Source organism: Rhodnius prolixus, unplaced genomic scaffold (genome assembly GCF_049639745.1).
Source record: "Rhodnius prolixus isolate KJV_2025 unplaced genomic scaffold, Rpr scaffold_23, whole genome shotgun sequence".
Classification (NCBI taxonomy): domain Eukaryota; kingdom Metazoa; phylum Arthropoda; class Insecta; order Hemiptera; family Reduviidae; genus Rhodnius; species Rhodnius prolixus.
The window spans coordinates 1,242,476-1,258,753 of NW_027411627.1; the positions used below are offsets into that span (position 1 = coordinate 1,242,476).

At 32.0% G+C, this 16,278-nt stretch overlaps 1 protein-coding gene across 1 annotated transcript; it reads left to right on the plus strand.

Annotated features, from left to right (window-relative positions):
- The first annotated feature begins 334 nt into the window (after positions 1–334).
- LOC141459799 (SH3 domain-binding protein 5-like) lies at positions 335–15,704 on the plus strand. Its single transcript, XM_074139287.1, has 13 exons — positions 335–1,365; positions 2,252–2,314; positions 2,393–2,521; positions 3,343–3,504; positions 3,603–3,733; positions 4,279–4,429; positions 4,921–5,017; positions 6,160–6,251; positions 6,554–6,737; positions 7,738–8,000; positions 8,618–8,799; positions 9,461–9,562; positions 10,623–15,704. The coding sequence occupies exons 1-13, from the start codon at positions 1,288–1,290 to the stop codon at positions 10,654–10,656; spliced, it is 1,668 nt and encodes a 555-aa protein (XP_073995388.1). The 5' UTR covers positions 335–1,287; the 3' UTR covers positions 10,657–15,704.
- The last annotated feature ends 574 nt before the right edge of the window (positions 15,705–16,278 follow it).

Consider the following 16,278-nt stretch of genomic DNA (forward strand, 5'->3'; position numbering starts at 1 on the left):
AAGGAATAGTGGCATATATAAATGTACATTCTGCAGCAAGAATTTGAGACTTTTTGATAGACAGTTTTAGTTCTTACAACGTACATATATCGCAAAATATTATAATTTTTCAACAAGTTAATTTTAATTAAGTTGAAGTTACGCCTAATTTAATACCAGACTGAAATTAATCGTCTCCCTTAGAAAGAAAATAGAATAAATTATATTGTCTTAAAATTATTTTTAACATAAACATTTTTAAGCCCAAGGCTTCACTTAGAGACGGCCGTGTTCTTTTCCAGACCAAAAAGAATTTCCATTTCCAATGTACATGTGTTTCATAATGCGTAAATTACAGACGGTTAAATTACGGACATTATCTTTACTTTCTACACTGATTAGAATATTTTAATGTTTTATGGAGGTAAAAACATATACATATCTGCTTCTCTCTTTCTGTTTTAGTGTCACAGTTGCGCCTAAATATTTTAATTATTTCTTTCGAAAAGAATTCATGGTTGGAAATGCAATAAATTGTTTGTTTTTCTCTAGTGCTTTCTTTTTTTATCAATTACCTCGTCTAAGCAAAGCTCATTGCTGACACTCATTTCTGGCAGTTCCTCCAACCTTTACGACACTTCTGAAATCCTGAGCCGATTTAGTTCGGCGTGAAATCAAAATCATCAGCAGATATATACATACATATGTATGTGTAACGAATTATGCCATCTGGTTTACTCAAATGGTATGCTTTCGTTGGTTTTATCAATTTAGCCTAGCCTCTTCTGCAAGCAATTTAAACTCTATTACAGCTTTCAGTTGTCTGCAGACCCTTTCTATCAATGTCCGACCATTAGCAAATCTAAATCACAACGGGTACAGGTTCTCATTTCCTATCTCCTGGTTAACTTTTACTTTACTACCGCAGTTTTCAAAGAAGTCTAGATAACATATTTAGTGACGGTAAAGTACAACCTTCCTGTAGTGTTATAATTTGCCTGTTCGATGCTAGTCTAGTCTTTCATTTCTTAAATGTGTTCCTAAGCAATGTGAACTAATGTTGTATTTGATTTATTAATTGGTATGTACATATGTAAAAGTAAAGAAATTATACTGTGATTAATGAGAGTGGTTAGTCATCGAGAACTAATAATGTATCAATCATTTAATAACTTGTGAATCATTGAGTGCCTGGAATGAGTGAAAGGATTTGTTTAGACATTCACGCCGGTTTTGGTGCTGGAGTTGAAATATTCTTCAATTTATAACATCTACTAATGTGTACAACTCTTCCTCACTGAGAAGATAATGAATATATCGGGAAGTGACAAATCAAGAAATATTGATTACGATAGGCTAGATGATCAAGTTGATCCGAGAGTTCAGGTATTGTAATTTTGTTTTTATATTTAATTTAATTATGGACATACAACAATCAGCAATAAATCATTGATTAGAAATTCATATGAATTTATATTTTCTGTCAAAATTATTTCAATCATTTTAACCCTTAAATGCCTTTCCTTGTATTCTCACTTCTGCTGCCATTATTAGACTGAATAGAACAATGTGTGTTAATTTTTAAAAGAAATTGATTTGATAACTTGTGAATGTTGAGACTAGTAATTATCAATTTTACCCGTTTTCTGTCATTCATTTTTTCCTCTCAGAAATATGGTTTATTCTTGTATTTATTAAAAATATAAACATACTTGCTATTCTAAATTATTCATAAATATGTGCTCAATTATGATGCAATCACTTTATGTAACTGTTCTCATATGTGGACGGTAGATGTGTTTGATATAAATTTTTATGCCGTTAGCAGAATATTTAATAAAATTTGACGAGGTAGAACTTTTATCATCGCATAATAGGTTTTCGGATGATGAAGACTGTAAAAGTAAACAAGCTTGGCAAATCTCTATTAAAACATGTCAGATTACGGATTTCATCCCGTTAAATAAAGTTCTGTTGAATTCATATTTTTTATTCGACGGAATAATAATAAAACTGGTATTGCAACAACCAATTTTGATCCTGTCTTGATTGAAACTGCATTGATGAGATGAAGGGAAAAAATCCTATCTCTCAGCCAAAAATCAAAATCACAGCAATATATGGGAGGAATCTCCATATTTAGCTTCTGGAAATATAAGACATTAGAGTCTAAAAGCCTTTTTTTTTTTTCTAAGGTGAATGTTTTTAGTGTTTTATATTAGAAGCTATTACAATTTTCAAATGATAGTTTGTTTTGTATGGGGGATTGCAGATAGAATTAGAGCGTTTGAACACAGCTACAGATGATATTAATAAGCTGGAAGTAGATTTGGATGTAAGTTAATAAATTGAATTATTTCTTGATATTAAGTAATTTTTATTGTCTGTTTTATCTTTATTTGAACCATTTCAGGAAGCGCGTGCAGGTTTCCGTCAGCTGTTATGCGATTCGACTGTTAACATAGAGGCACTTGCTAAAAAGCTAGGATCTTGTATAGAAAAGGCAAGGCCTTATTACGATGCAAGGATCAAATCAAAAGAGGTAGGCTGATTTAATTCACGTTTTTTTAAGTGATAACTCTGAAGTATAACATTGGAGCTTTCGGAATTTTTCGATTTTGAGTGTCGACTCAGGTGCACACTCTCATTGAAAACCACTTGTTCTTACCCTGGTGGCCTCTATACTTATTCTCAGAGTCTATACATTACTCAAAATAGAAAATCGGCCAGATCGCAATAGTTTGTCTTAAGGGGGCAAAGATAAAGTGAAATTTATTACAGTCTTCTTATTGTATAAACTGAACACAACTAGACATTTATGGAACATTACAGTTATATAATTGTGTTTCTTTTAATATAACCAATTAATGCCAGCTAGCCAGTTCGAGCCATTCAACAACTAAATCATTTCTCTCTGTGTCAAGGTCTCCTTGTCAAAGAATTACTCTCTTATAAAACCCAATAAAGAAGAAAGTGAAATACATATTCCTGAGTTCTGCACCTTGTAGTTTCTTCCTTGATTATGTGGCCTTTAGTTTAGGTCTAGTAGCTCCCCTCTAATCTTCATAATTCGACCCCCCGCTGTAGGCATCCAAACCAATATAAGTTTAACTTGCTTTAAAAAACAATTTACTATAAATCTTTTGGTACGTATTATTAAGAGCTTTAGAAATGTTGAAAATAATATAATGTTTATTTTGAACAGTTCCAAACTTGTCAGGAGATTGGAAATACAAACTAACCTCATAATCCAATTTCTGAAGCCAATTGGCCACATATTTAAAATTGGAAAATTGGTATTTAAGTGCTGATTTTTAAATTAAACTATTATCATCTAATTTCAAAAGCTTTTTAATTTCTCAGGCATTACTGGAAACTCAGAAGGCGGCGTTAAGATTCGAAAGAGCCAACTCCGCGCATGCTGCTGCTAAGGAAATGGTATATTTAGCTGAGGAAGGTTTAACTGCCGAAGGTCGTACATTTGATCATGCTTGGCAAGAAATGTTAAATCATGCAACTATGAGGGTGAATTTTAAAAATATCATATCTTTATGGGAATCAAAACAACTTATTACATAGTTTTATTAAATTCAAATAAATTTGGGAATGATTTCATTAATTAGGTGAACGAATCAGAACTTGAGAGAACTCTTAGTGAAGCACATCATAAAAGAACCTCAATGACTTATCATGTAGCCGAAACCAGAGTTCAACAGCTACAAAAGGAACTTAAAAGATCAATAGCTAAATCAAGGTATCAAGAGATTTTTTTAATGCTATTTTTCTATTCGCGATACCACTTATTTTATTTTTATATTTTTGTTTTGTTTAATAATTTATTAGTATTATTATTATTTTTTTTTAAAACAAAAACACAGAACGAGTTCATTCACCTTTTTTATTTATTTTACTTTGTTGTAGATTATTTTGTACTGTTCATTTTTTCACTTAAAATGCTTTTGTAGTGGCATGAGACAAACATGAATTTGAACACTTGCTCCAATTTCATCACTTTATTTAGTAAGTTATTATTTTTATTTCATTTATTTTTAATTTTCAATTCCCTAATTTTGTCATTATGAGGATCCAAGCCAAATAGCAGCGGAATCCTAGGTTGATAAAAACGTTTTTGTGCACGGACAGCATGCTGATAAGAGGTGAGTATTTCTAGTTTAAAGAAAATCGTTGGTGCAGTTTTCCAGGGAATTTCAACACTGTATATAATACAGCTAACACTTAAGAATGGTAATATGGTAGGTGAATCGAGTGTTTTACACCAGAATTCTATATTTTTTTCAGGCCATACTTTGAAGCAAAAGCTCAATTTAATAAACTTTTGGAAGAACAGAAAATGAAAGTTAAAACTTTAGAGAAGAAAGTAATGATGGCCAAAAATAACTATGCAGAAGCGTTGAGCAACCTGGAGCAGATCAGCGATGAAATACACAAGGTAAATTTCCATAGTAACATATTTATTTTTCATTTTATTAATTTGTGTCGGAGAATTCGGGACATATTTTTTGCCATTGCAGTGTAATAATTTACATTCGTGTTTTGTTTTTGATCAAAAATGCTTGATTTTTCGAGCTGGCTTTTCGGCAATGAGTCATGAGGGCTCGAAGAAGACGTGTTAGTAGCGAAGTAATTTGCTCCATACTCCAATCTGCTGACTGGACGACATTTACCTTCTCTCAGCAAGTAAAGTGCTGAGTTGGAACTGATCATTGAAGTCGATTTCTCTAAACCAAATGATTGTTCTATCTCTTAAGTCCGAAACTGGCCAGGGATGCAGTAAACATGCATGCTATGGCTGTTAAAATCCAAAGACATCATTAGTGTACCAATAAACTTTCTTCTTGCTGAACAAAACTGAACATCTTGCAAAAAAAAAACTCTCTCTTTCGGTAAAGATAATTTGAAAATCTCGCTCGTTGCTTACAGTCAAGAAAAGCTAACTACCATGGCATGGATCCGTTAGGAATTAGTTGTCTTTCACCAGACGGAACAACTGGTTCTAGTTCTACAAATCAGGATACAGGTAATTTAAATATAATGGAAATTGTTTATTTTATTGATTTACATTTCTAAAGACCGTAGAAGTTAGGTTTGTGTGTTTTCTTCCCCGTGATGCAGCTAGTGGTATTGTTGTTCCTTAGGTTGCCCTAGCGGACTTTTTTTTGAAACTAGTAGTTTCTAATAGGTATATCGAGAAAGTAGAAGTGGTAGTTTCTGACGGGTTAGAGTGCAACCCACTTTGATGCGCCACAGCCGAACCATGTGTTTGAAATCCAAAAACAAACTTAAATGACACAACATTTAGAATGTAAGAGTTCGGGGAGAAAAAGTGTTGTTTAAGTAATGATAAGTTTAGTTACGTACTTGTTAAAGTTTAAGCATTACTGTGTAGCTATTTTGAAATTCTTAAAACCGGATGTAAGTCTGTAACAATTAAGTGCTTGTACCGAACGGCCTACTCCAAAATTTGACCTCTGAAGATGGTGAGAGGCATTCTTGGTGTCTTGTTGTTGGAATACTCTCAGGGAGGCCGCAAGCGATGAACAAGTGGTAAGTTCTTTTCTTCCTTAGTTATCTACCTACACTTCCTCTTCTCTGGGTCGACTAGGAAAATTAGCGCATGGTTCTAACTTCGTATTCGGCGCTTTATGCTGCAAAATTTGTTTGGTGGTTAGAAATTCCAAATTTTTTATATGTTAAAAAATAAATGCGAACATCAGTTCGAGAGACCTCTCTCCCTCATCAGAGATACAATGTCTAGAGACTCAACTCAAAGAACTATTTCCTGCTACCTCTTCTCCTAACACCACGAAAATGAAGGGAGTAATCTGGGCCATAACGAGCTTCCACCAAAAGGAAACTTAACACAAAAAGTTATAAAATTTCTATGTGCAACTAATTTAATTAATAACTAATTCAAGATTTATTAATTTAAAAAATCTTACAGAATCTAAAAAAAATCTGACACAATCTTATTGTTTAAATTTTCTATTACAAATCTCCAATCATTTTTTCATCCAGGAGTATAAATCAACTCTAATAGTACATAATACCTTGAATAAATTATTAGACCAACTATTAAAACTGGTTGTTTTTAAATTTGTTCACAAATATAATTTGTCAATTTACTATATTATTTTTCATTTATTTATTAAATTATTGTAGAGTCTACGGGTTCTGCGGATTCTTATGCAGGAGAAGAGTATCTAAGACTTCCGGATAGAATTGGGCCAAATTCTTCACCAGTAATGCCTTATGTGAGTTTTTTTGTTCAATAAAGGAGTCTGAAATATTATCGTAAAACTGATTACGTAATGTTTAACTGAGTACTTTTAGGCTGTTGGTCTTACAATATAGTAAGAATTTCTTTGAAATTCAATGTGTAAAACTTTGTGATAATACTAAGGATGGAGGAACATAGAAAAAGAGAAAAAAATTGTCAAGAGTTAGGTGTTTTTTAAAGTTAAAAGTTTTTCATGCAATTTTTGATGATCAACCCTTATACTCCGGACATCTTTAGTACAATCTGTATGTACATTTGTAAGTATATTTGTTCCAGAGGTTGCATAGTGGATGCTATAGAAAACTGGAAGAGATTTCACCGGTATCTCCGTGCCTTGCTGGCCCAGCTGGTATGCCTATATATCGATCTGAGTATCTACCAGACAATGTTGATAATCCCCATTACGCGCCCGAACCGCCATCAAATTATATTCCTGGATGCTTCCCTTCGGAAGATCTTGGTAAGTTTATGTACATGTCAAACACACTTTATTATAAATTTTTCATATAAAATATCAATAAAAATTGAAAGCCTGTACAGAGAATTAAAGCGAGTTCTACATCTTGACATAGCGACCTTCACCTCCAACTGCTTGGTTGCGCTAATGAAAAAGTTGTAGAGAGAACTTAAAATGTAATTTGTCCTCAAGTATTATTATTATCGTAAATTAGGAAGGTTCTTTGGTTCCCTGTTTATTTAGAAGTACCCAAGGCACACTAATTGTAGGTACTTGAACATAACGTCTAGATAGGTTTCGGTTTTTCTGGTTTTAATCAAAACAGTAAAGGCTGGCGAGCAAAGTCGTATTCAGATGTTGTTCTAGGGTTAGGGAGAATCTACTATCATAGCGAGGTGTCCAGAAAACGGACCCTAATTTTCAGTACTGTTGCCAACATCCTTTGCTATTGTCAATAATGTTAAAGTGAAGTTAGAATTAAATATTAATTGACGGCAGTTTGATCAATCCTGAAAAGGAGGAACCAGAACGACGAATCTACAAATGTAGCGGGTTTGTCCGGGTTGCTTCATACAATAATATTGTAGTGGCTACCGAGCTAAAAAAATCTATTTTAGCTCCTTAAAGAATAGTGATAGAATGTGGGCGCCTGACCTCGTATAATTGTGAATGTATTATAAATTCCATTTGTGGTTGTAAACCTAGCTGTCTCAGTGACTATTTCATCAAACAATTTTTAGAACAAACTAATTAGGGAAGCCAGGATGACGAGAACAGGACTTCCACGATCAAGCTCTATCTAGCTGGGAGCGTTTCTCTACAGTGGTGGGGGTGTGCTAACCCCTTTATCTCTACCTTTACTCTCGAGAATTCTCTTCAATTGTTTTAAATAACCCTATTCTCTAAAGTATTCCTGGTGCCAATACAAAAAGGGACATCTATACACATCTATATATATATCAAACTACTCAGTCTAATGAGCTTTTTACTTTACAAATTTCAGCAGAAGAATGGTCTGAAATAAGTCTTGCCCCGGAAGCTCCAAATGTTGGACAATCTTCTTCTGACGGACAAGACACAATTGTCACTCTCAGGAATAATAGCAACGATACTCCAACATCTACAGACCAAACTAATTTCCAACAACCAGGCCAGCCAATTATCTCTCAGTGGATATCTTCGTCAGCGCCGCGGCGACAAAGTATAGATACATTTATATCAGGAGGATTGGCTACTGGTGAAAGAGTTAAAGAAATTCTATCCCAGGTGATGCATTTACTATTTATGGTTTATCCAATTTATAGATTTTCTTTTATAGATTCAAGAGTGGCTTATTGTGGCTCTCTTAAGTATTTAGTCTTTGTAAATAGAGCTTGCGGCTCTTGAAATGTAGTGTGTCCTAAATTCGTACTGAAGGAATCTAGAGCTGGCTGATACTTTCCAGCACATACCTCTCCCAACCGCTCGGCTTTACAGCCAAGTCCTCAGAAAAATAGTAAAAATATCGATAAATTGAGATTGCTCTCTTCTAAACTCTGTTCAGTTCGTAAGTTGGAAATAGCTTTACAGTTAAAAGATGGACTGGAGAACTTAATGCTAGTTCACAGAATCATAATAGTGTAATGATGGGCTAGATCCTGCCCATGACCAGCTAAAGCCAAATAGTTTCTCTAACTACCTCGTCAAACCTATGATTTACTGAGTGAGGGTCAGTAGAAGAGTCGTCTGTGTTTCAGGCTGGGGATGAGCAAATCTACGCCAAGATCTTAAAAGAAGTGTCTACTTCCTCTAGGAGGTTCTTTTTTCTAGATAATATAATTTATAGTTGTTTACAATCATTCTGTTGTGATAATGGAATTTATTTTTGTGTTCATCATTTCCAGGGGATAATGAAACTGAACATAACTTCACTTTCTGAACGAAGAAATAGCGAGCCTCGACGTGCGGCCAGTATCATCAAGAAGAAAGGCAAGAAAGCACCCTCGCCATTAGATCGTGCCCAGCACCTTTCAAACACGGATACGGATGAAGCCGGTGGTTCATCAGACACTGATAGCCTTGCCAGGTAATTCATTTTCTAAAATAAATTACTTATTCTACTTGTAATTATGGTTGTCCTATTCTGATCTTAGACTGAGTCCGCGCATTAGTAAAGCACTTAACAAAGCCGTCTTGGGTAAGTAAAACTTTCTCATGTGGTGTGTAGGTTTAGTGTTTATAGGTAAGTTGAGGATCTTTGAAATTAAGATTTTGACATGAGTTTGCAAAACCCAAATAGATGGAATTAGACACTGGCGTACTTTAAAGTAACTGAGATATTAAGTACCAGTCTAGTTAATTTTTATTATTGTGATTATCCAAATAACTTTCATATTGTGATGTGATAAAAGGCATCCAATGGGCTAAAATACATGTTAAGGAACCTTTGCACTAAACACGCCGGGCCAAAATGTCCACAGCGGCTTGCATAGTGAGAATTTACTTCCTTTCGAGGGCGATCCTATCTGCGGAAACGATAAGCTTAGCAGGAAAACGACCTTTTTTCCGAGATAACCACAATGGGAATCACATCGACGGTCGTTAAGTGCACATAAGTCCCGTGAGACCCGCCGTAAAGGGGCCATGCTGATGTTTCTCCTCCTATGTAGTATTCCTTTCTTCCCTGGTGGTTCTTTCTTTCCTCTCTGCTCTGTGTTTGTTGACACCAGATTTTTGTTTTGTTCTAGTGTTGAGATGTTAAGTGATGACCAGATTTGTTCGTTGATGTTGGACCAAGAGATACAAGAAGCCTGTCAAGATATAATTTCAGCCATAGCAACGAAATCCAAGTGAGCCTACGTATTTATATGTAAAGTTCTTCAAAATTAGGAGTGTTTATTAATGTTATTTAGTTTTTAATCTATGAGACAACAAGATACTGTAATAGTTTACAGTTTAGAATTGTGTATTCTATACCATGAAATTTATTTGGGAGAAAATTGAAAACAGGAGTTTAGCTGAGTAGAAATTAAATTGGAGCAAAAAAAAAAAATTCTATGTCAAGTGCTCATTGTTTCACTAATTCAAAGTTTTTCTTAATTTTAATCAACAAAAAAAATGAAGTTCTAAAATGAGACTGTCTACGGTAACTTTTCAATAAATCAATTCCATATCGATTTAGAGACAATAAAACTGGGAAGAAATATTAGGCATCCCGAGAACTTTCGGGATCGATAAGTATAATTTTAACATACAGCAGTTTGTTTTTATTTGACAACTCAGCTATATCTTATGGATATTCTTCAATGTAGAGGTGCTGATATTATTCTAGGAAAATCTTGATCATCAACTTGTAAATGTCTGCTTATCCTGGCGGGATTTAGCTTTTTGGTTTATTAAGTTTTGGTTGAAATGTTAAAACCTTTGGCAAGATTCGCAATGGTTGGTTTGTAAACAAAACAAAAAAATCAGCTTTACCTATGTTTCTACCATCTTTGTTATTTGAAGAAACAGTGATAATTCACTTCTACTTCAATGTCTACATATTAAAAGAAAACAAAATCTGGATTTTTAGTTGAACCTGGAAACCCGCGATTGAGTAGCTCTCTGCTACACTAAACGATCTAATGCCGTCTATTTAGGCTCGAGATTTTTTGGGCTATTGCGCTAGATTTAGCTTCTTCTTCACATTAAATTCAACTTCTTGTCCTTCGTAAATTATTTCTGCAGGTTCCTTGGTCTTGATACAAGTGTTGGAGTGCTAGGTATCTTAAACTGGAATACTTCCTGAGGCCCTTTCTTGATTCCTATGATTTATAAAATATTTTTTATTACGCCATATTAACGTTAATATGCACGTGCACTACGCTAACTGAAAACACCTCCGAAAGTCAAGATTTTTTCTTGCAGCAATGTGATTGAGCCCGAAATTCTACTCGACTAATAGATGGGATCCCCCAATGGAACCAGATAGTTTAGTAACGATCTTTGAAGATGAGAAACAGGTTCAGAAATGGTTGGGAACTATTTCTTCTGAGCTGGAGAGTTTATGTAAAAACCAATGCCTGCGAATCCACTGATGGTTTGTGCCCTCCTTCATCCCAATCCTAAAACTATAAACACTAAAAACCTACCTATTTCAATATTAACCTCCACTCTCTTTTATAATACTCAAGAATATAATAAATGAAATACCAAATTAAAAACAAAAAATCAGTTAACAAAATTTGCAGAATTAAAACAAAAATAGTCTAGGATTTTGCTGTAAATAAAATAGTTCTTTAAAAAAGAGAATAAATAAAGAAATTTAATTCAACTTGTTTAATTAAACAAGTTTAATTTAACTCATTAAGTTAGTGATTTAGATTACCATAGATATGATTAAATCAAAACTAATCTCTGTAAAAGATTATTTAGAAGTTCAAGATTGTTTATTAGAGATACTTATTGCGAACAGTTAGTTGAACTCACGAATCAGTTCAATCGTCCGAAAGGACCACATGATCTTGTTTGGAATATATAATACTTGATTTGTTCAGGTTATTTTCCACTTTTTATTTTTACCTTTCTCAATATTAGAGAAATTATGTATGATAAAACGCAAATTTTAGAATGTTGCGAACCATTTTCTTGATGAATAATGTCCACTGGAATCTCCAAACTAAGGAATTTGTGAAATTACTTCATGAATTTGTGGATCAAAAGTGAAATTACTTCCCGGTTGATAGAATAAATTGCTTTTTAGAAAGAGATAAAATTTCATAATTTTGGGCATAAGTTGAATATTAAAATTAACTTTTTAAATTAATTTTACTAACAATTATTTTGAGAAATTGTAATCGAAATCAAAAACATTTAACTACTTAAATTCTCTAAACTTTTCTCCCAGATTCGATCAGATTAGATTGGAACGTGGGGCTGGTTCTTTTTGTTTCTTAGTGAAAACTGGCTTATACGAGTACGGCCCCCTTGAAATTCTGGTAGGCTAAGCAACTAGTGTTAGAGGTCTTATATCCTCCCGAAACTCGGTGGCATGGACTGACTCTGAATCTGATCTAATCTGTACTTATTCCAATTTTTAGATTAGAAAACTTACGTATAGAATGCAGAAACAATTAAATACATCTCATTAAGAATGTTTAAGAGTTTAATCATTTAATCTTACCATAGAGCGGGAATTCCCTTATTAAACCACATAATCTAAATTATGAATTAACTTCTTTTAAAGGAGACATTTTATTGAAATACTTTTAAAACCATTTCTAAATTTTCTTTTTTTATTTTGGACTCAGGAAAGGTCTAACAAATATTTCTTGTGGATATCCTACATAGAAAATGGCAATATTAATTCTTTATCTAATAACAAAAATCTAAAACAAAAAACTGGAGAAACTTAGAACCGATATAGTTTCACAATGGCCGCCGCTCTCAACTGATAACCACAGAACACTTTTCTCGAAAGACTCTTTATTAAGGCAGCTGCACAAGATAGGAAATTTATTCTAGTGAAATGCTCACCTTTGGTATCATCATTGCAACTCTATTTACAGAATCATCAATCTGAAATATGCAAAATTACACCCTCTTAAAACTGGCGATTCAGTGTTGGGATTATAAAACTATTTGTTGGCTACACTGATAAGCCATGAGAAATACCCTCTGGCCACTTGCTTATTTATTAGCGGAAATCGAAAACGAGTATAACGCGGAAGCATGATAAACTACGTTTCACTGAACAATTCAGTACTTTTTAGATTTTAAATTTTAATGCTATATGAATTCCACCATGAAATTTAAATTAAACATGAAAATAATACTAAAATACCTTGTAAATGATAGATAGCCGCTTTTTATAATTTGGTTGCAAAGTTTATAACAGAGAACAAAGAACACCACCAATCTATTAGAAACCGTCCGAATTGGCTTCTTTTCCCGTGACCTTAACACACGCACTAGTGATATATTGTTTATTTTAGGCTTTTTAAGAAAAAAAATTAACAATTTTAAGAACACCACCAACGTTTTTGCTAGAAGATCAACAAGTACATGTATTAATCTGTGATGTTTATAAAAACATTTCATTCTATCATTACGTAAACACAAAAATTAATTTTTACCCTGAATTAACTCACAAATTGTTAGATTAAACGTAATAAAAACAAATACAGATCAGAATTTACCACCTTACCTAAATAGTAGAATTGTATAAAAAAAAAAGGTACTTTTCCGTTAGCCGGGCGCAAATGTCGCCAATTGTGAGCCAAACGCGAGCCAAGTCAACGGAAAAAAGTCGAAAACGTTCAACTATAAACAAATATTAATTAATAGTAAGCAAAACAAGTTCAACTATAAACAAATATTAATGAATTGTAAAGAGAACAGTTTTACCCAATACTGTTTTTCGCTTGCGCCCGGCTAACGGAAAAGTACCAAAAAAAATTAACAAATTAAAGGTTTGTTGCAACAAAGTTGAAAAGTTACATTGGGTTTGTGATTGTCCATTGCGTGTTTTACAAATATGATAGTGAATAGAGTTTCGGTTAGAGGTTTTGTGATACAGACTGATTCTACAGGAAAGTTCTATTCAACATCGCATGCTGTTTCTGGTGGTTTGTAATAAGCTTTTAGGATTCTCATCCATCCTTAGAGATCAGTTATTGATTACAAAAAGGTATATTTAAACCCTGGGAGTACAACTTGAACAACACACATCGGTGCAATTTGTTCTGTTTTCTTGAAATTTTGCTCCTGAGACGACAAACAAACTTTCCAATTAGTTCAAATTAAGAAGAAAAAGCAATCACAAACCCACGCAAACTGTAAACCACTGGAAGAAACCTTATATTGACTAAAAATTGTAAGTTAATTGAAAATCTGATTATCGACAATAAAATCCTAGATTTGTTTTAAAAAATAGTTTTTAATATAGAAAAATATATCAAATCAAAAGTAGATTTAATACATTTTACGAGAATCTTGAATTTTAGATTAGCACATTTTTCAATACCCATCTTTATTTATTAGAAATCTGTGAATAGGTTTCTAAAGTTTTTTGTTTTTTAATATGGAAGGTTATCTTTCATGTTTTGAAATCTTTAAAAGCACTTACACATTGTACATTTTTGACAGCTTCATAATTTTAACTGAATTTCTTGAAAAGTAAGTTTGGTCACATTAAAAAAACAAAAAATATGTGCGCTTATCATAATATGGATAATTTATCCGTCACACCACGTCTTTTATTGTATCCTTTTCTGGCACCCAAATTCACCATGAAGCAACACCTGATGATGAATAAAACTTTGAAACCTGGAACAGGAATAAAGGATTGATAAGCGATGAAAAACACGTACATGGTAGCCAATAGCAAACCAAATTGTGCTCAAATTTATTTTATTAGTTAAGTTTAAGAACTTATTTGACCGTAATAGCGCGCTACGGTACCCTTATTACCCAGGCTGTGTAAATTTATTTTATTTTTTTAAAAACTATGTTTTTACTTTAACCTAGTATTATAAATTTATTTTATTTTTTTAAAAACTATGTTTTTACTTTAACCTAGTATTATAAATTTATTTTATTTTTTTAAAAACTATGTTTTTACTTTAACCTAGTATTATAAATTTATTTTATTTTTTTAAAAACTATGTTTTTACTTTAACCTAGTATTATAAATTTATTTTATTTTTTTAAAAACTATGTTTTTACTTTAACCTAGTATTATAAATTTATTTTATTTTTTTAAAAACTATGTTTTTACTTTAACCTAGTATTATAAATTTATTATAATTATTTATTTTGTAAAAAAAAAAAACAAAAATTTTGTTGTAAAATGTTTTAAATTTTTTTGTGAAGGGGCGTGCACTGATTTTATAGAAATATTGGCTTGTTTTAACACTATTTCTACCGCGGTTTTATGTATACCTAAAGTTGCCTATACTTTTCAAATAACTAGAAATGATTGTAAAAAACAGTTTTTATTTTATTTTTAATTTCTGTTGTTGTTTTTACATGATAATCAGAGAAATTGATGCATTATTTATAATTAAAACTCATAAATATATAAATGTGTATCATTTACAAGCAATAATTAAATAATTTTATTCTTATTTAAAGCATATTAATTATCCCCAGAGTAGACTTTGGTTACTTGGTTTCCTGGGCAACTTTTTTATTTGGCCTATTTTTTTCTTTCTATTTGGTCGTTTTTATGAGGCATTTGATTGATTGTGTGGATGTAGAAGAATCGACATAGTTTTCGGTAGTAATCCTTCCCTCAGTTGGAATGAAAAATCCTTACTAAAACAGTTTCACCTTTCGATCCTTTTTTTTCAAAACAAGGATTTATTTCCGGTTAAATTATGATAAAGTAATCCGTAGACCATTTAAATTCCTCATGAAATTTCTGGACATTTGACTGACCTATATACTCTTTAAATTTGATAAAATATGAAAAAACAAGACTAGATCATAAAATTTTAAAAATCTTTATTATGACTTCAAAATTCACTTCACCTATAGTCATGGGCATTACCACATAAGTGGTTTCAGATCTTGAAGTTGTAGGAAGGAAAACTACCTCAAAATTCATTTAACAATTCTCTCTTCTTTTTTAAAATTATAAAGATCAATTTAAAGAAAATTAACAGAAATAATTTTAAGGGAAAGTTTAAATGAGTGATCATAACACCTTTGGTAGAAATAGTGTAATCTATTTAAATAGTAAAGCAACCCCATATAGGATTGTTATATACAATAATTAAATCTATTCTAAAATCAAGTTTTTTTTTTAATTATAAAAATTCACATGTACACTAGTTTTATATTTTTATGTAGAAAACAGATTCACTTGTTTGTGTACCAATTTTCAGACTCAGTTACATAAAATTTATTGTTTTACATATAAAAAATGGAGAATTGTTTAAACAGTTTCTTTTAATTTATTAGATCCTTGTCTTTAAATCTCGCTTGAGTAAAACAAGAAAATCTTAATGTGCATTCTTATCACTCCATGTTTAGACAATGTGTAGTTAGGAGTACATAAATTTTTTCAATAATAATAATAATTTTTTGTTTAAATTCTAGAAAAACAAAAGTTTTCAATTTAAATATTTTGATAGATAATTTTATTGTTGCTTTTTCAAAAACAATCTGTTACTGGTTCAAAATTTATAATTTTGCAAATTAGTTATTGAAAGGCTTGATAGGATTTAAAGTTTTTGAACAAAGCAATTAGTTTGAATTGATAGAATCTGTGATAGAAACTGTTAAAAGAAAGGAATTTCTTCTTATATATTAGTTCAGAATGTTTAATGTTTCAAGAATTGGATGGTCTTATTCTTTACCTTCAGCCTTCAAGAAGGTTTTGTCCTTTTGCTCTGGCCATGAGTTCGAGCAATTGCCAACTTGAGCAAATTTGTTTTAATTGCGATTTTGTATATAATTTCTCTGATTCATTCAATTCAAATTGTATTTCTTATTTTATTTGACGTTCTACTAGATAAAGATAGATAAAAACATTTTGGGTAACCCTAATTAATTTCTTCTGTAGAACATATCAGTAAAA

Excerpts from the sequence above, each read along its gene's own strand:
- LOC141459799 (XM_074139287.1), top strand. The coding sequence starts at position 1,288 with ATGAATATATCGGGAAGTGACAAATCAAGAAATATTGATTACGATAGG. Across the intron at positions 4,430-4,920 it reads TCAGCGATGAAATACACAAG|TCAAGAAAAGCTAACTACCA; the intron begins GTAAATTTCCAT and ends CGTTGCTTACAG. Across the intron at positions 8,001-8,617 it reads TTAAAGAAATTCTATCCCAG|GGGATAATGAAACTGAACAT; the intron begins GTGATGCATTTA and ends CATCATTTCCAG.